The 20,506-nt window shown below is 40.2% G+C and overlaps 3 protein-coding genes across 5 annotated transcripts in view; 2 read left to right on the top strand and 1 right to left on the bottom strand.

Moving 5' to 3' along the window:
• The first annotated feature begins 3,421 nt into the window (after positions 1–3,421).
• Positions 3,422–6,612, top strand: LOC116401233 (perilipin-2-like). 2 transcript variants are annotated; one of them, XM_031879546.1, is made up of 7 exons: positions 3,422–3,507; positions 3,603–3,627; positions 3,929–4,112; positions 4,769–4,851; positions 4,961–5,210; positions 5,307–5,443; positions 6,198–6,612. In XM_031879546.1, exons 1-7 carry the CDS (start codon positions 3,488–3,490, stop codon positions 6,531–6,533), a joined length of 1,035 nt encoding a protein of 344 aa, XP_031735406.1. In that variant the 5' UTR covers positions 3,422–3,487; the 3' UTR covers positions 6,534–6,612. The 2 variants fall into 2 exon arrangements, with proteins under 2 accessions (XP_031735406.1, XP_031735407.1); XM_031879547.1 differs by having other exon boundaries at positions 5,307–5,450; positions 6,198–6,456.
• Positions 6,613–8,065: 1,453 nt separating this feature from the next.
• LOC116401234 (40S ribosomal protein S6) lies at positions 8,066–11,575 on the bottom strand. Its single transcript, XM_031879549.1, has 6 exons — positions 11,510–11,575; positions 10,757–10,888; positions 10,107–10,317; positions 9,501–9,647; positions 8,494–8,651; positions 8,066–8,202 (listed from the first exon to the last, which is right to left on the bottom strand). Exons 1-6 carry the CDS (start codon positions 11,513–11,515, stop codon positions 8,107–8,109), a joined length of 750 nt encoding a protein of 249 aa, XP_031735409.1. The 5' UTR covers positions 11,516–11,575; the 3' UTR covers positions 8,066–8,106.
• A 944-nt stretch (positions 11,576–12,519) lies between these two features.
• LOC116401231 (alkaline ceramidase 2-like) overlaps positions 12,520–20,506 on the top strand; it is a 12,106-nt gene continuing 4,119 nt past the window's right edge. The window contains exons 1-4 of one of the 2 annotated variants that reach the window (XM_031879544.1): positions 12,520–12,909; positions 13,278–13,392; positions 16,105–16,246; positions 16,741–16,878. In XM_031879544.1, the coding sequence (XP_031735404.1) occupies positions 12,796–12,909; positions 13,278–13,392; positions 16,105–16,246; positions 16,741–16,878 (509 nt within the window). In that variant the 5' untranslated portion in view covers positions 12,520–12,795. Of the gene's footprint in view, positions 13,393–16,104; positions 16,247–16,740; positions 16,879–20,506 lie in introns of both variants that reach the window. The other variant, XM_031879543.1, reaches the window with a different exon arrangement.

The following is a 20,506-nucleotide window of genomic DNA, read 5'->3' as shown; positions in this document are numbered from 1 at the left end:
AGATGTCAACCAACGTATAACCTTGCTCATACTCGACCGTACCGCTCAGTCGCATTCATTATGCAGATTAAGTCAGCTGCTTACATACCACGTCTTCGACCATAAATATATATATATAATTGCAAAGGCTAAAATAAAAGGAAAATAATATAATATCAAAATATAAAGGGAGAAACACATTTAGTGTGTCAGAATATTATTTGGTTACCATGTGTCCATTTGGGTATCCAAATATCCTTTTAGAGCTCCGCCTGGATCTCTTCATGGAAGAAACACTGTAGAATCGTCATACTTTGTCCAATCTTCTTCAAATTTGAGGCAGTTGTTCACTGATAGTGTAGTTACAGCCATATACTGTCATTTAGCTGTACAGATACAGCCACAGACAGTTATTTATACTGAAAGATACTTTTTTTTTAAACAAAAACCGACTCCAAAGGCCCACTGCTCTGTTTCTATATGACCTACAGGTTTTATGACACTTTTGATGCATATAGTCACAGTGGTTCAGAAGCTACAGCCATTTTAATTTGGGTATGTCATTTTAGGCGGTTTTGCTCCAAAATAGGGGTGGAGTTGAACAGGTAACAATATAGTTATTGAATACAAATCAAACCAAGAGTGAGATCAATTAGTTAAACTAATAGTGTTAATGTTTGAATGGGACTTTGTACTTGAAAAGTTGGGCCCCGAGGTCAAAAAGGTTAAGAACCCCTGCTCTACGTTACACTCTTCTCTTGCTGTTCTTCTGAGAAACTTTAGTAATGTCCAAACTAAGCAACAATACCACAATAACCATGCGGTCGCATTTACCAACGGATTAGCTTGTTAGGCTAATGCTAATAACGGCCCTATCAACAGTTTTCTACCAAACAACGACTTAAAACATCTTACTAGCCTTACCTAACAAGCGTAACAGTTTACCTAAACCATGTGTGCCTTTAAAATCGAAATATCACCTTGAATACAGTTTAAACAAATGTTTTATTGAGGGTGCCTGTTCTCTAGTTACACTCTTCTCTTGCTGTTTTTCTGAGAAAATTTACAAGGAAGCGTGAATACCATGCACAGACAACCCCCCTAGTGGTGAGATGGTGACACCTGCTGGCCGTTTTAACTATAACACACATTACAATATAAAATTAGTTAGTCAAAAATCCATTTATCTCACACTCTCCCCCATTTGAACAAATGTCGTCTCGACATTTAACTACACTGGTAACCTTTTGTGTTTGTTTTTACCCCTACATACATAGAGTGGTATTACAATGATTGGGCAACATGTTCTTTAACATAAAGGGTATGACATTTTTTCCTTTGGCACCATAACCACCGTGCACTGTGATCATGACTGCTCCTGACTTTGTCACTTCACATACCCATTACCCCCTATTTCACATTACTACCATTCTATTAGTCCTTGTACCTGGGTGGGTTTCTCTCTCTGACAGTCCTCATAGTAGTGTCAGATATCAATCGTGGACACACTGTCTGCATCTAAGCCTCTGTTCCCAGACAGGCAGCAGCAGGAGCAATGCGTAAAGGAGGATTTTATTTGACCCCTTGTGTTCCACTGAGGCCTCCAGATTACTTTATGTTCTCTGCATCAGAATCAGCATCCGTTGTGGATCACTTCTCAAAGGTCTGGAACAAAACGGCCGGCTCACCTCGGTGGTGTGCTCCAGGTATCAGGTGGTGTTTGATTTGTTCATAGCATTCAGGATTAAGAAAACTGCCAGATTGACCTCAGTTTTTTCGGTATTCGCTCAAAGATTTAAATTAATATTGTCAAGCATCAATCAGCTGTGTGAGCAAAGTGGTTAAGGTGTTGGATTTGAAATCCAATGGGGTATCCCCATGTAGGTTCAAATCCTACTCACAGTGTTGATGTTTGATTAACAAGGCCAATAGTGCCCACTTTAAGTAGATCTCCATACCTGTTGTGGAAACACACGTTGCCGTCACCGATGATATAAATAACCAGCTCTCGTGGTGTGATTTATCAAATAAAGGGCGATGACACTTCCAATTAATTAAGTAATCTTAGTCAGTGCAACACCTGTGCAGCTAAATGTGCATTATTTTAAATTTGTCCAAAGATAATTATAATAATATTCTAAAAACTGGATATCGACTCAAAGCTCCTGAACATCCCTGAAACTGTGCAATGTAACTGTTGTCAACTGTTGTAAACTACATGTCAACAGAGGCAGCTAAGACATACATGCTTTCTATGGTTGTTTCCCTTATCACTTACTGTTTAACAACCTGGTCACAGGCTAGCACCACTACTCTGAAACCACTACAGTCATTGTATAAACGAACACTCAAAATCCTTGATAAAAAAATCTGTTCTTTCTCATCATTGCCCTATACTAAAAAAATATAACTTGTATAGTTGGGAGAACATGATTAAATATGTGAATGTCTGTCTCGTGTACAAGATTATACATGGCTTGACCTCTCCTCCACTCAAACAATTTGTTATCATCAGAACAACTGGATATCGGCTCACAAGAGGAGCAGCAAGAGGGGATTGCATTATCCCACTCAGGAAAAGTGCTTTCAGTCAGTCTGCATTTTCAGTACAAGGTGCACTACAATGGAACTCCATCCCAGTGACCATTAGAGAGCTACAAACATACAGTTCATTTAAATCTCAATTAAAGAAATGGTTAGTTAGTACCCAGCTCTGTCAGCACTAGAATGTAACTGCACCTCTGTCTGTGTTGAACTTCCCTCGATCTGTCTGTTGTCACCTGTCTGTCTTTCTTGAAATTGCCTGTCGACCCTCATCTACCTGCATGCATGTCTTTTATTGTTGTTAGCTGTGTCTGACTGATTTATGTATTTCACATACTCTGCATGCTGTTATGTTTTGTGCCTCTGACATGGATGTTTTTTAGTGTCTAAACAACTAGAGCATAATATTGTCTTTAGTCCATGTTTCTATTTTAACATTGTCATCCCTCATTTTATTTGCGGTGTGTGTTGACTTTGAGAGCCTCTGTGTTGCATGTCTTGTTTGTACTTGACAATGTATAACAGTTTTATTCTCACTTTTTTTCATTGTTTGTGCACCCATTGTAAAGTGTCAAAATTGTACAACCTTTTAACTTTAATCTTATCTTCTGTTTTTAAGTTTATTTTGTAACATCTGCCTCTTGGGACTACAGATGAAAAATAGCCTTTTGGCTAATTAACTCTGGCACATTTGCAGAAATGATTTTATTAATGTGCACTGTCCCGTATCAAATAAACCAATAAATACAACTGTTCATGATGATGAAGATTAGATTAGAATAAAAACAATAAATAACATATTTTATTAGCTGAGTAGCCTCTGATGCAAACTGAAATATTTGCGTTGTATCATCTCGTCACAGCTGCGTTGACATGTCGCGAGAACTGACAAAGTACTTCAGCATTAAGCAGGTGAGCGCTAGTTCAGTACGCGACCAGGCGGTGTGAGCAACAGTTTTCTCAAATGAAGCCGCACTTTGTTGGGTGAGTGGTGTAATTTCTTGAACACCCCTTTCAACCAATAAAGTCTACAAAGAAGGTTACATTTCAGACATTAACTCATTTCTCCTCCTATCAAGAAACATGCCGACGAACAACAACCAGGTGAGTACAATCGAGGTAGATTAACCCTCGTTACCTGTATCCACTCGGCATCAACACCTGACAACAAGTCGTTCTCGTTTTAGTACAGAGGGAGTTCTTAAAAATGTATTCTGTTTAAATGTGGTGTTGAATCGTTTCTTACAGGACAGCTAGAGGTTCTTATGTTTCAATTAGATGTCCCCATCTTAATAGGAACGAGGGCTTCCATTTTGATGCTCAATTTGTCAATTAAATCATTTACGTCACTGTAAACCCCTGAGGACTGCATGTGGACTGTGTGTGCTGTTTTCTTTTCTTGCAGAAGGTGCAGAGTGCAGCTGCCAGACTGGCCAAGCTGCCCGTGGTTCGCTCGGCTTGCACCACGCTTTCAGTCTTGTACATTAACACTAAATGCAGACACCCGAGTCTGAGGTCTGTGTGTGAAGTGCTGGAGAGCAGCGTGACAGCCGTAGTTTCTCCTGTGGTTGTTAAGCTGGAGCCTCAGAGTAAGTGGGCTACTGTGGGCCAACAATACTTGTTTGGACTGCCTGCTTGTGACTGTGCTTGTGATTGAAGGAAACTGTCAGGGAATTTACAATAAGGTTGCAACTAACGATTATTTTTTTTTACCGTTGATCAATCTGTCAATTAAATAATTATAAAATGTCAAATTTGCGAAAGACACCAACAGAAGTTCCCAGAGACTAAGCTGATGTCCAAGTTGCTTGTTTTGTTCAGCTCAGAATCCAAAGATATTTAATTTAGACATTCTATGTTGAATAACTTTGGATTGGATTATAAATTGGAATCATACAAAAGCACATCAAATTCTCCCATTTGAGAAGTTTGAACCAGAAAATATTTGGAAACTTTCCTTTAAACGAGTACTTCATCGTCAAAATTGTTGATTACTTTCTGTCGATTGACTGTTTCAATTGAGTCCGTGTTTCAGGTTTACGTAAAAGGTTTATTGGGGATCTATCACAGGACAAGCTTTCCAAAAACTATTAATAAAATCTAAACTAATAATAAATTAACAGCATGTGTACGTAATGGAATAATGTATATAGTAGGAAATACATTTTTTCGGTTGCTGTGTGGAGAAAAAAGATGATGCAGATATTATTTGATTTATTGACTTCACTGTCTTGAATATTTCTAGTTTCCATTGTAAATGACGTTGCATGTAGAAGTCTTGACTGGCTGGAGAGTGCATTCCCAGTAATTCACACACCAACGGAGCAGGTCATTTTCTTTCCCTTCTTCCAAATCTCAATGATGCCCCCCCACACACTCCTCAAAAAGGCACAAGAAACTACAACAGTCTTTTCCTGGTTTTGCCCGTTTCACCCAGATCGTGGCCACTGCCAAGAACAAGATGCATGAAATCCAGGATGTGGTGAGCATCGCAGCTTACGGTACTATGGACCGTGTGGAGCACACGGTCGCATGGGTGATGGGCGGCATACAGCTGGCTGATGACCAGGCTGGCCAGTCACTTGTGGAGAGAGCCATCGCTGTGGCCAGTGTGGGGCTGGACTCCGCTCTGATCGCCTCCGAGGCTCTGATGGACCGAGGGCTTCCTGCCACCGAGGAAGATAAAGGTATACTGATAGCGTCACGTATGAGTTACTGATGTGAAACAGCTGGAAGTCACATTTAGAATTTACCCATACTTTATCTTCTTGATGACTTTCTAGACGAAGAAGCACATTTGGTCCAGGGTTTTGAGGCGGCCACACTCGGGAGACGATACCCTGTGCGACTGGTTTCACTCGCCGCCAAGCTGTGTAGGAGGATGTACCACATGGCCGGCTCCAAGATGCAGTCTGTTCAGGTGTGCTGTGAGTACAGTGTAAAAGGAATGGTTTCACAATCTGGAAAATATGCATATTTGCTTTCTTGTCAAGAGTTGGATGAGGATTAATCCTTATTTAATATCTATTAAATATGAAGCTACCGACGGTTAGAGTAAAGGTTGGAAACTATCATAATTTCTGACCAAAACCAAAGAGTTGGAACCAATAAATTGTGGATTTATGGTGAATTCTGTGCAGTACTTGACTTTTGGGTGAGTTTATTGAACTTTTATCAAACTCTGCAAAAACCGCAAATGAGCGCATTTTCCAAAATGTCACACTATTCTTTTAACAGGAGGCTGCGCATGCATTCCAAAAGATATTAACTTATTAATGCATAAATATTTATGACATGGCTGTTAAGGTTTTTTTCTTAAGGCAATTTAACTTTTACAGACGTTCAAGGTGACAGTAATTAAATAAAGGAAGTTGACTTTTTTTTTTTTTTCAATACTTGCAACTCAATTCGGCTGCTTTTGTTTTGAATCAGTTGGCCATACGTCTCTTTCACAGCAGGAGCAGCACAGGTGTTATTAATAACCTTATTGGCTCTGTTTCAGTGAGCCAACGTGCATGATACAGGACCCTGAAATCAAAGCAGCTAAATGAAATTTAGGTATCATTACTTTAATTTACACCTGTGCTTTTCCTACGTCTTCATTGAAAAAGGCCTGTTGCACCCACTGTCATTTTAGCTTGCATGGTTAAATAAGTACCTTTTCTTCCCAACAGGTCAGGGTGAAATTGTCCAGGTCTATAGGTCGGGTTCAGGACCTTCAGACCAGCTGGCTGACCTTATCCTGGAGTGCCCAGGTGCTGCCTCAGTTCTTGCAGCATCAGCTCGTGTCTGTGTGCTTCTTCATTTCCCAGATGTACAACCTCAGCTGCCCTAAACCCCACCGCCACAGGTTTTATCAGGATCGAAGGTTCCTCAATGCTGCAGAGAGCTGCTCGACTCAGAAGGCCGTGGTCCAGGTTCACCCACAAGCCAAGTGTTCCTACATGAGGCGGGTAACCAAGACGCCTGTGTTTGAAAATGGGTGTGATGTTAAAAGATGTGATCTGTGATTTATAATGCAACTATTTGGGTATGTGTGCTAAATTCGGTTGCTCCCAGACAGGTGCAACCACTTATTAAAGTTGAACATTGAAGAAACTTGTTCCCTCTTGTTCTTTTAAGACTAGCGGACTAGTTCTGGCAGACAAGGTGTCCTGTAACCAGTACATATGGACATATCGCATGCAGAACTTAGCATGGGCAGTTTATCATGTAGTTACTTTAAAACACCTCCCATGTTAAGTAAATATGGGAGGTATTATTTTGCTGCTTGAAACATGTTTTTGATGGCTAGAGCTCTTTAAATCATTTAAACCGTGAACTATTAAAATGGCACTTGTTTCTGAAAAGACAAATATTGAAATGGCAACCAAAAGCTAAATATTTTATTTACCGAACAGTATAGCATATTCAGTGATTTCTCAATTTTGGTTTTAATTGCCTTCCATAATTCAACTGGCAAACCTGCAATTAGACATTTTTAATACTCCATCAGGGGTATTCAAGTAAAACTCAAAGGTCCAGATTGAGAATATCCTCGGGCAAAGGTCTATTTGAACATTACAATAATTAACTTGCGCTATTTAGTGCCATATTCAAGAAGCCGAGTAGTAACGTCTGTAGTCAACTGTCAAATCAAATAAAGTACACCAATTATATTTTAACTATTTTCAAATTTAACTGGATGGATTATAAATGAATCTCATTTCAAGAAAAATAAAGGCTGGATTAAAAAATAACTGATTAAACAGCTTTCGAAAAAAGTGCATCTTAAAACTAAGTACTTAGTTTTAGAAACTTTTCACTGAATTGTCCTGCAGCTTTAAATTCAGTCCATTCAGATGTGAAGCAATGCCAATCAAAAAAGCCAAATATTTTTCTCATCCAACAAGATTAAGTTTGTTCGCATGGACTATCTGGTTATTAAACCACTTGTTTCAGCTCTTTTCCTCTGGTAATATTGTGAAGTGAATTCATGAGTTAGGATTCTGATCATATTGGGCTCTTAGGTTTATTTTCTGTCTTCATTTCAGATGTGAGATGGTAAGTATGCTCAGAATTGTGCTTTGTCTGGTAGTGTCTTCATATTACCGCTTTTAATAATCGTCACGGTCTCTGAACATATGACAGGTTTTAAACTGTCCGTGGGAAGAATTAACCTATACGTGTCCATTATTGGTTGAAGACTCTGGTCTCTGACCACTTTTCTCTCTTTGGAAAACATGTGAAATAACTTATCTGACTCACATTATTCTCCTATTCGTTCTCGTGTGTGTACATCTCACTCGAATCAGGAAACTTGTCAGAATACCCATATTTGATTGGCTGAGCTGCATCACGTGATGCGATTTGCACCACTGAACAAGTGCCGTAAAGGCTGAAAAATCTGTGGCAGTTAAATTGGAAGCGCTCCATCAAAATGTAATAATTATCTATCGGTTTTAGGGCCTTGGTCTGGATACAACGGCGTCTGGGTCCGGATCGCAGTCCGCCTATTAGGGACCCCTGCTCTATATCAAGGTACTGAAGACATCACACAGGCTTATTTTTCAGCAAAACATGACTTTATTTGACTTTGTGATTTCACTTTTGGCTGGACTCTGACTTGGATGTGGATGCTCTCAGAGAAGAAAGGCGACGCCTCTTAGCGATCTGTTCCTGGCGCTTCTCCTTGGCCTCCTGTTAGCAGGAACATGTGAGTACAATGTTTCAAGACATCCAAAAAGCAGCAAATTGCAAACAAGATAATTCCCCCAAAACACAGTAAAGTCAAATGGGCTTGTTAGAAATTATCCAGCTGGCAAACACAGGTACACTAACAAATGTTGTGCATTGTCCTTATAAGTGTTTTAGGTTTAAACCACAACCATCAAAATGTCCCAACTTTAAGACCCGATCCCGCCATAATAGTAATACAAGTAAAATTGAAGATGTCAAGACATAGGGAGAAGGAAAAAGACTAAACATTACCTTCATCCTCTTAGCCAGCAGCTTGGCGTACTCAGACGCCTCCTCCTTGTTCTTCAGGGTGCGCTGTCTCTTGAGGGAGATGCGGCGGCGCTTGTGCTGCAGCACACGGGGCGTCACCAGTCTCTGGATCCTGGGAGCCTTAGTTCTGGGCTTCTTGCCTACCAAAAGAGAAGGGATCATTTAATATTGACCACGGTGGTAAAGAGTGTTGGGCGATGGTGAACTGGCCACCCTCACTCCCAACAGCTGAAGTGATTTTATAGATGCAGGTGAGGTGCGAAGATCTAACTGACAAGAATTGCGCTCATCAGCATTTGTTCATTTTTGCAAGCTATTGTGGGTGAAACAATTCTGAAACTGGGACCGAAACTAATTTCCACCATCCTGTGTCGCCGCAATTTTGTAGAGAAAGCTTAGCAAGACACTTACAAGTACAAAATTCGCAAGAATGATTAAGTTACATTGTTTTTAAAGTCTTATCTGGCAAAGAAACGCATCATCGGCCTCGATAACTTTCTTGCTGTTCAGCCATACAGGATTCAAAAGACTGAATACTGACAAGTGGAAGAATGAAGTTTGTATAGATCTCACACTGTAAAAAGGATTAGGCTGAACATGTACAGTGGTCCTTAAAATCTGTAGTATTGAGTTTCACAATATATTTAACACGTAGGCTTGATACATGACAAAAATTATAATTATAATTTTTGACAATTATAATTGTCAAAAATGTAACTGACAGCATACCCACCACTGATCAACTGTATTTCAAATTTCCAGACAAAGCTTCAATACAAACACCTGCAATGTTACCCTGAAAACCAAGTTGTTTAACATTCCCACTGTGCTTTCATAGTGGAAGTATTTCAAATTCACATTTCAGTCATCCTTGCATATTACAACAAGCTCAATTGATTTCAAGCTTCAAGTGAAGCCAAATCCATAAAAAGCTACATTCAGTGATCCAACAGCACTTGTCGACTTAAGTGAAAACTCTCCCGTCTTACCTTCTTTGGAGAGAGGTCTCCTCACAACATACTGCCTCACATCATCCTCCTTAGCCAGGTTGAAGAGCTTGCGGATCTTGCTAGCCCTCTTGGGACCCAGACGGCGAGGGACGGTGCTGTCGGTCAGGCCGGGAATGTCCTTCTCACCTGAGGTTAACAAAGGATCAACTTGATTAATGTCAAGTTCACTTACAAATTGCACTTCCTACAGCTTAAGTACTTGCAGGAGTTTCAACAATCAATGGAAACAAATTAAGACTTTGTGGACAGTTTCTCATCAGTGTGACAGTGAAACTACCCCAATATCAAAGACAAACACACTGCTGCATTTAGTAGAGCATCAGCTTTAGTGTCATTCTGACTATAGTGTACATGAGACGCAATGAGAGAGCATTACAGTTCAACCGTCCATGGATCCTGGACCTGGTTGTATCTGGTAAGCAGCTCCACAGTCACTCTAGCAACACGCTGTCCCCCCTTAATGACTATAGACCAATCAAAAAGGGTCTACTGGTGTGCCATAAACATAATTTACAAGCGATATTAACATACATTTCAAAACAAGCCTGTGCTTATTTTGCTGTATCATTTCCACGCTTGTATTACCTTTCTTGACGATGACCAAGTTGAGAACGCTGAGGTTGGCGTCAACGATGCAACCACGGACAGACTTGCGCTTGCGTTCGCCAGTCCTGCGGGGACGGTAGCAGGAGTGGCCCTTGCTGAGCAGCAGGCGCACACGACCGTGGGTCAGCACACCCTGCTTCATGGGGAAGCCCTGCCTGTCGTTGCCTCCGCTGATGCGCACCACATAGCCCTGCAGAAGTAGAGAAAACAAGCCGTTACGGCTCCGCTCTTCCATTTAGGGTTACTGAGTTAACTCGTAGTTGCTTCGAGAATGCGAGGGAATTGAACTAGTGACGCCGTTTCAATCAGCCATGGATATACGGCTATAATAAGAGCAGCAGCATTAGAATCTTTCTGATGATGGTGTACGCAAGACACAATGAGAGAGCAATACCAGTCAACCATCTACTGATCCTGGACCTGGTCGTATCTGGTAAGCGGCTCCACAGTTACTCTTGCAACACGCTGTCCCCCCTTAATAACTATAGATCAGTCAGAAAGGGTCTACTGGTGTGCCACATCAGGTTTAATAGATCTATACATCTTTCCACCAAGTTAAACCAACACATACACTCAGCAACATGTTATACAGAGTACTTACAACATTATGAGGTCAAACAACACTTTACCTTCCACTCATCTCCCAGAGGGTCAGCGGGCACCTCGGTGGCCATACGCTTCTCATAGAAAGTTCTCAGCTTGCGCTCATCATCAACTTCAATCAGCTTCTGGCAGCCAGTAGCGGGGAACGAGATGTTCAGCTGAAAGAGAAGGAGAGAGTTGCAATGTAGTTGTTACCACATGCACTTTGGTTCCTCATGGGTCACGACAGGTTACCAAGAGTCCTAATGCTGATAGGTTTAGCAGGTAAATGAGACAACTGAAGTTACTGGTGGGAACCTGACACCGGGAAAAAACACCCTGCAGTCACATTAACGACAGCGCATCTGAGCTAAAGTTCAGAAGGAGACGCCGTGGCTCGGAGGCCTGTTAGCTTCTATGTCAACTAGCTAATGTTAGCATTCTCGACAATGCTAACTAACACAAACAGTTTAACGGATAACGTTGTAAACTGACAACTCGGGTAACACTGCTGATTTAGGTAACGTAGGCAGCAAAAGTCGGAAAACTTTTTATTGCAGGGAACTTGAATAGGCTGCACATTTCGCTCAGTGTGCCGACATGTTTCTACAGCTCCCCTTGCCGACAGGATCGTCAGCGCTGACTCTCATCGTAATCAAACATCATCCGAAGAGTTAGAGCCGCGATAACTACATTAAACTGCTCCGCTTTAAAGTTCAGAAACATGGCATCAACCACAGTGAAGTATTTACAGGAAAATAGCTTTTACGCAGAAATTTAGAGTTAGGAAAGCAATGTACCTTCATTTTGCTAAACCGGCCCTACAACGGTCCGCCACGGAAAAGAGGCAGGATATCCGCTTCGTGGTCTCACATAGGCCTGAAATGTTCTCGCGATAACTGAACCGCTGTAGTTTTCCAATTGGCCTCAAGCTGAAGGTTAAGAAAATAATTTCACACACAAAAATACATAATAAAACGGTAATGCCGACCTACACAACTGCATTAAACTGATTATATGAATAGAGCATATAGGTAATTATCTGTTAATTTATTCATCTTGATTATTTAAAATGTATGTTTCATGTAAAAGCAACCACATACCAAGAGTGGTGTACACATAATTGGTAGCCTAGCTCAAAATTCGTAAGGCCTATCTAATTTTTTATAAACTGTAAATATATGAGACAAAATATGTGAAGGTTAAGAAACGTAAAAATGTTTTCCCACAACTCACAGCAAGATGAACAAATAACATCAACTAATCAATCGTATCAATTAATGGTTATGACCATGTAAGTATATTATTTAAATATTATATTAATATTATGTTATAGAGTCACTGAATTAATGGTTATGACCATGTAAGTATATTATTTAAATATTATATTAATATTATGTTATAGAGTCACTGAGCATGCCTCGGCCAGAGGGAGCCAGAAAGTAGATAAGGAGTTGTAAATGTCCTAACTAAGACATTATAAGTAATGCAGTTTGGTTAATTTAGCACCTGGATGAAATAACTGTCTCCAAGTTCGTCGATATGCAGCAGTTAATAATACAGACTTGTTTTGCACTTCAACAATATTATCGATCATGGACTATAGTGGCTCTGATTCATACCAGTAAGACATGCCAGTGAGTCAGCATGCCCACAATACCAGACAACAAATGTGACATATCAAAGTAAAAAAAGCACATCTGAAAATGTAAAGTTGCTTGAAATCTATTTAGACCGGCTGCTTCCGGACTCAATGCCGCTGTGTTGTCACGTGTCACTGAACAAGGAAACAGATAGGGGTGAACTCTCTTGCAGCGCTTGAACACTCTTTGGCCACAGCTGTCAAATGCACAGTGCGGAGTGTCACGACAAGCTTTGTGGAAGGACAGCGGCTTAAAAATGCAGCTCAGCGACGATTTCTGTAGTTTACCACATCGTCGAGTCAGGTCTCAAAACGTTGAAATCTATCGGTGAACAACGGAGCTGAGAAATTGAGACAGTTTCCTCAAGTGTGCTGTTTTGTTTTTTTTGGTCCATTCCTGTCGACTGTTGTCTGCTCTGTCCATCCGGCAGGACTAGTTCAGACATGAGTAACGTCAATCTCATTTTTTGGGACCAGTTGCAGGCTGGCAGCTCCGATGTGGACTGGTGTGAAGGCAATTACCTAATTTACCCCAGCATTGCTGAATTTTACAACACGGTCGGTTCTAACGTTAGCTTAACGATGTGTGATGTTTGTTTTCTTGCATAATACAGTTCTATATAAGTTACAGCTAACTAACTCTAGTGCACAGCTTGTCTGTCGTTTTGTTTTTCCTTGTATTGCACTGCTGTCTTTCAATATGATCCTCTTTTTTTAGCTTCAGCATCACGTTGTTTACTGTTAGCATCAGGTTTTAAATGTTCCTTTTCTCATTCCCACTGGCTGTCAAGTTTGTTAAAGGCCAGCGAGGCTCGCGCACTCATCAACTTTTGACAAGCATGTTGTCATTGACACGATCAGTAGTCGACTGTGATTTTATTTTTGCTCATAGCTTTTTTATTTTCCCCTTTTGTTTATCATTTCAGATCAGCAACATTTTGTTTTTTGTTTTGCCGCCCATATTAATGTGCTTGTTCCGCCAATATGCAACACATTTCAACAGTGGGATTTACCTCATATGGAGTCTACTAGTTGTGGTCGGTAAGTTGTCTGAGCTAACATTAATGTCTACACTCTGTGTGATGATGATAACCTAACCTTTCATGTCTTTCATGACCTGCTTTGTGGGAGACCTTCATCGCCTTCATCACGCTTAAACTTCCCTCAGCTAACAAACCATACAACTCTTCCTTTATTTATACATTTTGTAAAGGGCCAGGCAAGTATTTCATTTACTTTATAAATTTTTTCTTCTGTAGGTAATGCTTAAAGTAACAGTTAACTCCTAAATACAGAAATACCTCTTGCCTGTAGTTCTTATTTATCAATTTGGATTGTTCTGGGTTACACTCAGACTTGTGGTGCTCAAAGTGCCCCAAAAAAAAAAAAAAAAAAAAAATACATTTGAAATGTCTGAGTACATAATCCACAGACCTGGTTGTGAGCAGTTTCATTCAGGAACTCTGGTGGAAAGAACATAGTTCCTCTCAACAAGGTCTAACACGTCTCCAAAACTAGGCTACTCACACCAAAGCAATCTAGATTGCTAAATATTTTTTTGATTTTTGAGTATGAAATTACACTGCTTCTTAAACAATTAGCCAATTAATTAATTTAACAGAAAATTAACAGTTTTGACAATTAATAAATTAGTTGTTTTATAAGCAAAAAGTCAGTGGTTCCGGCTCTTTTATTATGAATATTTGCTGTTTTTTCTCGTCTTCTATTAGTAAGCTGAATATTTTTGGCGGTTTAGAAAGCTAGTTGGACTGAACAAGACATTTGAAGATGTTTCAATGGACTGTATTTGGAAATTACCACCGGCATTTTTACTATTTTCTTACATTTTATAGACAAAATGATTGATCAAGAAAGAAAATCAACAAATAAACCAATAATGAAAATGATCCGAATATTAAACTGCTCGATAAACAGAATATTTGGGTGTTTGGACTGTTAGTCAGACAAAATACACAAACATTATGAGTACATATACAAAGTACATTAAACATTGTGCAACATGTATGAGTTGTATGTAGGCGCCCACATTATTAAACAGCACTGTTCGTATGCAGGTTTCCTCAGCCGTGGCCTCTGTCTCTGTACACGTTTCTAGCTTCAGGTCGTCCTGAATTATTTTACCCTCTAAGACAAACACTTTACTATGACTAGGCTTATTCATTGGTGGGATGAATAAGCTTACTGCCTCAATTTCCTTTGACACAGTATTTGAGTCCTAAATGGTGCCACTGTCTGTACATAACAGCACAGTTAAGAGATTACACTGCCCAGTTCCCTTACAGCTGCTATGAAAACACTCTGGTTGCACTGTCAGCAAAAAACAACAACCTGACAGACCTCCCAATGTTCCTGAGATGTGACTTCACTGGCTGATAACTGAGGAGCTGTTGAATACGATTTGCATAACTGAACGTTAACTATCGGCCATGTATGCTCAGATTGTGTAACTTTTGTGTTAATCTTTTCTTTTCCTATCGGAGTAGTCCCGTGTCTCCTATCAAACCCTGTCCAACATCTGTCTTCCAAACCAGTGATCAAATTATATCCAGTTTGGTTTTTTTCAGTGGGCTAGTAGCTCTGACTGTATCCATTGTTCGGAATCTGGAGGCTGTTAAAAGTTACACAGCAGAGAAGGCAGTTACATGGTTTCATCTCTACAGCTGTCTCTGTAGTAAAAAAACAACCCTATAGGTTCTAGTATGAAAACAACGTTCAGCTGCTTTTCTCTGGTTTTGGCCTCAGCTGTGTTTGGTAGGAGTCGAACATGTAGTTTAGGGTTGACTGCATTGCCTGCTACTAGGACATATACAGTATTGGATTGTTTTCATTATTGGTTAAGCTTCTGATTTTATTTCTTGATTGATTGTTTTTGATCTTGATTTGTATGTGCTAATGAGTGCTTTTATGTCTCATCCAAAGGAGTAACTGTTGCTTCATTTTTGTTAATAAAATGGAAGAAATAAGTGAAAATGTGGGTGATAATTTCCAAATCCAGTCCAATGTGACGACTTCAAATGTCTCGTTTTGTCCAACTAACTCAAAACTCCAAAAAAATATTCAGTTTACTACAATAGAAGGTAGAAGAAACCTAAACCGTTCCATTTGATCATTGAAATAATTTTCTCGCGAGACCAACTAATGAATTAATCACATAAATGTTTCAGCTCTCTGTACGAGTACACCGACGGGTTGTCATGATTAGTAACTTCTGACTGACAGCAGTGCTCCCTTTTTGGATAAGAAGTTCGTGGAACTGTAGGAATCTCCTGTTGTGAAAACAGATTATTCTGATAATAGGTCTGTTGGGCCGTGATAACAAAGGGGCTGATCCATCCTTCCACAGAGTTTCAAAACATCCAGTAACATTAACGCTGGTTTACAAGTTGCTTCTTCGAGTTAACTTGTTTATTCCAGTGTTCAGTCACTTGTCTGCCTAAAGCATTTAATGTCACTATAATTATTTTCTATTTAAAGTAATCTCATTTAGAGGTGACATTTTGCAACTTTGTATCAGTTTTTTAAATACTTTTTTGATAGATGGAAATGGGAACAATTCAGCTGTACAAAAGAAATCTCCTGAAACAAACTGTTTAAGTCTTAACTTGTGCATCGCTTTGACTTTCCTTTCTTTTCGACATAATGTCAAATGTTTTTTTTTTTTTTAAGAGACACAATCTCATCAATCTTCAGACGACGTCTCATTTGTGTGTTTGCGTGTCCATCTTCTTTCAGGTATTGGATCGACATATTTTCACGCCACGCTCAGCTTTCTCGGCCAGATGCTGGACGAGTTGGCCATCTTGTGGGTGCTCATGTGTGCCATTGCCATGTGGTTTCCCAAGAGATACCTACCCAGGATGTTCAGGAGGGATCGGTAGGTTGGCTAGTGTAACTGTGTGTACACACACATGACGGTGTCTGATAGGGTATTCGTTGTGTTACATACACAACAACAACAAAAAAGAGATCACAGTTGTTTCCAATTAGACTTTGTGTTCACATTAAATCAGTTTCACAACGAGGCAAAGGTCACGTTCAGCTCACATTTCGGGTAGACCTACAGCAGTTTGAGCAGTGGCATGGTGTGTCGTCTCTGCTATGACTCCCAGTTTAATAATAGGCCTGTCCGAGATAGCTGACGCCAGTAAAAGCTGCATCACATGTCTTTACTTCTCTTTCCATTGTCACAGAGCCATCATGGCTGCTCATTCCCTTCAGATCCCTCTTGGAGCTGAGTGATTCTTGTTTACCGAGTGTTAGTGAGTCACGGTGCTTTCTGGGAAGAGCTCCCTCTCTGAATTGCACAATGCTGTTCATAGAGTAAAGTTGCTGCAATTTTTTGTTTGTTGTTTTGCTTTTTCAATATAGCTCAAGGTTCAAAGTGGTCATCGGCATCTTGTCGGGGATCACCACTGGGCTGGCCTTCGTGAAACCTGTCGTCAACTCATTGTCACTCATGACTCTGGGCATCCCCTGCACCGTACTCCTCATTACTGAGCTTAAAAGGTTAGTAAAAGCCTCATACAATAAATCGGATAACTCTGATGTTGAGTTCTTTGTGGTTCATGGACACGTGATTGGTTGTGGTTCAGCCATGATTATACTTTAGAGAGAGTGGAGCATTGTCCGATAGTTCCAGAAGTCTGCAGCGCTAATGGAGAAAGCTGACCGGTTCTTGTATACCGTCTATGGCTGTACGAGAAACTTGCCTCTGGTACAGCATATGCTCTTGTTTGCCTGATGTCGACTGAACACAGTGAAACGAACTCTGTCAGTGGGGAAGGAGCAAGAATGTGGGTCATTTTGTACACGAAGCAGGAAGTTATAGGAGGCGGAGGAGGCAGACAAAATTATACGAGGTCAAAATGTTGTACTTTGTAATTATGTGACCAAACAGAGACGGAGCGCAATTGAGTCCAGCCCGGAAGGGAAAACAATGTCTCACTCTTCATTGACTTTTATATCACATGAAAGGGCCTCCTTTTCACTTTTGTGTGTTAGCAAACAACCAAAAAATACCTTCGCGGTGTGGTGAACAAGAGTGTAAAGAACCCAGAACTACGTTGCCGAACGGAAAAACTGAGGAAACATCAGCGGGAAGAATGGGGAAACGGTGGGATCTTGACTCTCAGTACGTCTGTTATGTTTGCACCAATTTCCTTTTCCTAAATGTCACTTTTAGGCTGAATATATTTCTGTAAGTTACACTGACAGTAAACAACTTGTGTTATGGTTGAATGTGGATACATCAGAAAGATATGCAGTATTATGTTTTCAAGTGCTTGAGCTTACTGCAGTAAGTTGGCTTGCTAACATTAGCTTCCCAACTTGTCCCATCATTATATTAATAAACGTATATAATATGGAGAGTATTCGTTAACTGCACCCCTGGTAGACAGGGTGCTTAAATCATATCTCACATGCTGAAATTGTATGTTTTTATCTAGTTACAGGCATCTTTTGCCTTTCAGCCCTCGGTTGTAAATTGTTCAGCTGACTGCTCGAAGTGGGGTTGGTTTTCAGAGTATGAAGTGTTGTGCTCTGTCTATGTTTTGAGCGTTCTTATGTATATAATGTTTGTTTTTTTCCTAGCTTGGACCAAGTGGTAATACAATATGACAGGTGTGGGAAAATCATAGCGTGCATGTATAACTTAGCACCATCCACAGGATATCTTCCTCACTCACGACTCAACTTAATTAGGTTGAATAAATAAATGACCACTTGCTCTAACTAAGCTAAGTTTGAACTTTAGAGTACCACAGCAGCAGATATCGGTGACCATGTCGGTGTTTTTAAGTTGTCTAGTGAAATCAGCTGCATTAATGTAAAGTAGTTCAGTGGATGAAAGGGAAACGGTCTCAAGATGTAGTTTCTTTAGTCTGCTAACATGTCACCTTTGGCTTTTTGTACTGACATTGTCTAATGGCATGTTGTTGGGACATTATGATGTGAAAGAATGTCCCTGAAAATGCAAAACAAGCCACTCATGCCCTTTTGCGTGTGTTTGTATTGCTTTTCTCCGTCACAGCAATGTGCAGTTGCTCTATTGTTTCCATTTCCTACATCCCTTTCTCGCCACCGTCACTCTTGTAACCCTAAGTCATCCACTGTTCAACCTGTTGGTTGTTCCTGACATTACTGCAAGTGCCAGTCATCTGTTGAGGTCGCTTGCCTTTGTTCTGCTAAGTGGGAGAGAATTCCTGTGGCCGTGGCTGATGGACTTCTGCCCTCAGAAACAACCGATAGTTTTGTAGTTGTTTGCTTGTTTTACAGTACGACTGCTGGCCTCTATTCAAGTCACTTCCAGTTGGACAAGAACAACGTGTCCAGTGTATAGGACATCCTCTTCAAATATTATATTAGTGCTGAAGCAATAACACCAGCTGTGCAATAATTGCTGAGTTATTCATAAAGGATAGTACAAAACAAACAAAAGGGACTTTGTATGAAAGGATAGTTTTGGCTTGTGAGAGCTAAGTTCATTCGCACATTGCCAAGATAACGGGTGTGTGGAATGATACCAGGTATTTAGTATTTTTGATTGAAACAACAGATGTAGTTCGTAAATTAAGTGTTAAAGAAGCACGTGTTGAAAAAGCCATAGCCCCAAAGTTCAAACAAATAAGAATTAAAAAAGACTAATTATTAAATATACATATGTGCAGATAAAAACGATGCACCATCGCTTTAAATACCGTCAATTTAATCTGCCCAGGTTTTAAAAAGTAGATTTTTCTCATATTTTTTTCAGCACGTAAAGGATGATTCTGGTTTATGCATCTGGCGTCTTATTTTTGTAGTTTTGTCATCGCTTCCTTTCTGTAAAAACATCACTCTTACCCATCAAGTTGTTGCTGATGTCTTAAAAAATAAGTCAAGAAAACAGAAGTGGTGTCTAATCACTTCTGTTTTCTTGACTTTTTTTTATCATCATTTTGAACATATTTGGAAATAAGACTAAATTTGTACAAAAAACATGTTTGACTTATTTTGAAAGTCAAAATACATATTGTCACACAGTAGAGTTTGACATCTAATATTAAAGCGAAGCCGTTATACCATTAAAAGCAAAGCAGGAAGACCTCCAGTGTCTTTGATAAATATCAGTCCTTGTTGCACTCATCCTATGCAGCATCTTCCTTTATTTTACCCCGAGTGAGAGAAGCCTCTCAACAGTGCTCCACCCGAGATAGACAGACTGGCCTTTCCTTCACTTATCTTTGCCTCCAACACTCAAACTCTCCATCACGCTGACGCTCACGTCTCCAAGCAGAAGTCCTGGTTTCATGTCATGTTTCTTATCTTACAAGCGTCTGTTTGAGCTGATAGGCACAGTGTTCCTGATACCCAGCTGTGTGGTGATGGTTGTGTCAGTGTTTGTTAGCAGGAAGGGGTGTTTTGCCTACTTATGGCAGTTGTACTGCATGTATGTAAAGGCAGTGAGCTGGCTTAGTGCCATCTCTGATACACAGCTCAGCTGAGCATATAATCGATCGAACAGTAGAATAGAATATTGATGGCAAATTAATGGCTTATTTCCCTTTGGGAAGTCGTTGGCCATCTATTTTTGTACATCCTGTTGCTGATGAGTAGCCGTGACACCAACGCACCCTTCCTCAGTTCAACTTATTCCTGATGTTTTGCTGCTTACACTGCTGTGACCAGGAGCTCATGACGGTTAATGTTTCTGAAACGGAAATACCTTTCTAACGTTTGCTAAAATGTATGAGACTTTATGACTCTTGTACTACTGTTGTGCTACGTTAACTTAAGACAAGCACTTACATTTTTCAGTTGCTTGTCTTTGTGTCACCCCAACATTCCTCTCTCCTTGGAACAATGGTAACTCAAATTTAAAGGCTCGTAAAATGATATGACCTCATCAAACGCTCTGTCTTAGGGGAAGGGGATGAACTGTGTCACAGTGACTAAACAGTTGCATCATCAACACCGTTTAATCGCGCTTCCTTGCCTTTGTCTTTGTTTTGCCCCAGCCAGCGGCAGCGGGGGTGTAACTGGTGTTATGTAAAGGACAAGACTAAGAATAGTTTGAGCAGTGGCATGCATCTCTGTAGGTCAGTGCTCTGTCCACTAGCAGATATTTGTGCAGAGACCAGAATACTTGCCCCCC

This window comes from Anarrhichthys ocellatus, unplaced genomic scaffold, assembly GCF_004355925.1.
Source record: "Anarrhichthys ocellatus isolate YVR2014 unplaced genomic scaffold, GSC_Weel_1.0 scaffold286, whole genome shotgun sequence".
NCBI lineage: Eukaryota > Metazoa > Chordata > Actinopteri > Perciformes > Anarhichadidae > Anarrhichthys > Anarrhichthys ocellatus.
This window is presented reverse-complemented; position numbering and strand designations above follow the sequence as displayed.

Coding starts and splice junctions, on each gene's coding strand:
- LOC116401233 (XM_031879546.1), top strand. CDS start 3,488: ATGAAGCCGCACTTTGTTGG. Junction 3,628..3,928: donor TGCCGACGAACAACAACCAG/GTGAGTACAATC, acceptor CTTTTCTTGCAG/AAGGTGCAGAGTGCAGCTGC. Junction 4,113..4,768: donor TGTTAAGCTGGAGCCTCAGA/GTAAGTGGGCTA, acceptor GAATATTTCTAG/TTTCCATTGTAAATGACGTT.
- LOC116401234 (XM_031879549.1), bottom strand. Junction 10,318..10,756: donor CTCTGGGAGATGAGTGGAAG/GTAAAGTGTTGT, acceptor CTACTTCTGCAG/GGCTATGTGGTGCGCATCAG. Junction 8,203..8,493: donor TGCTGGCTAAGAGGATGAAG/GTAATGTTTAGT, acceptor TCCTGCTAACAG/GAGGCCAAGGAGAAGCGCCA.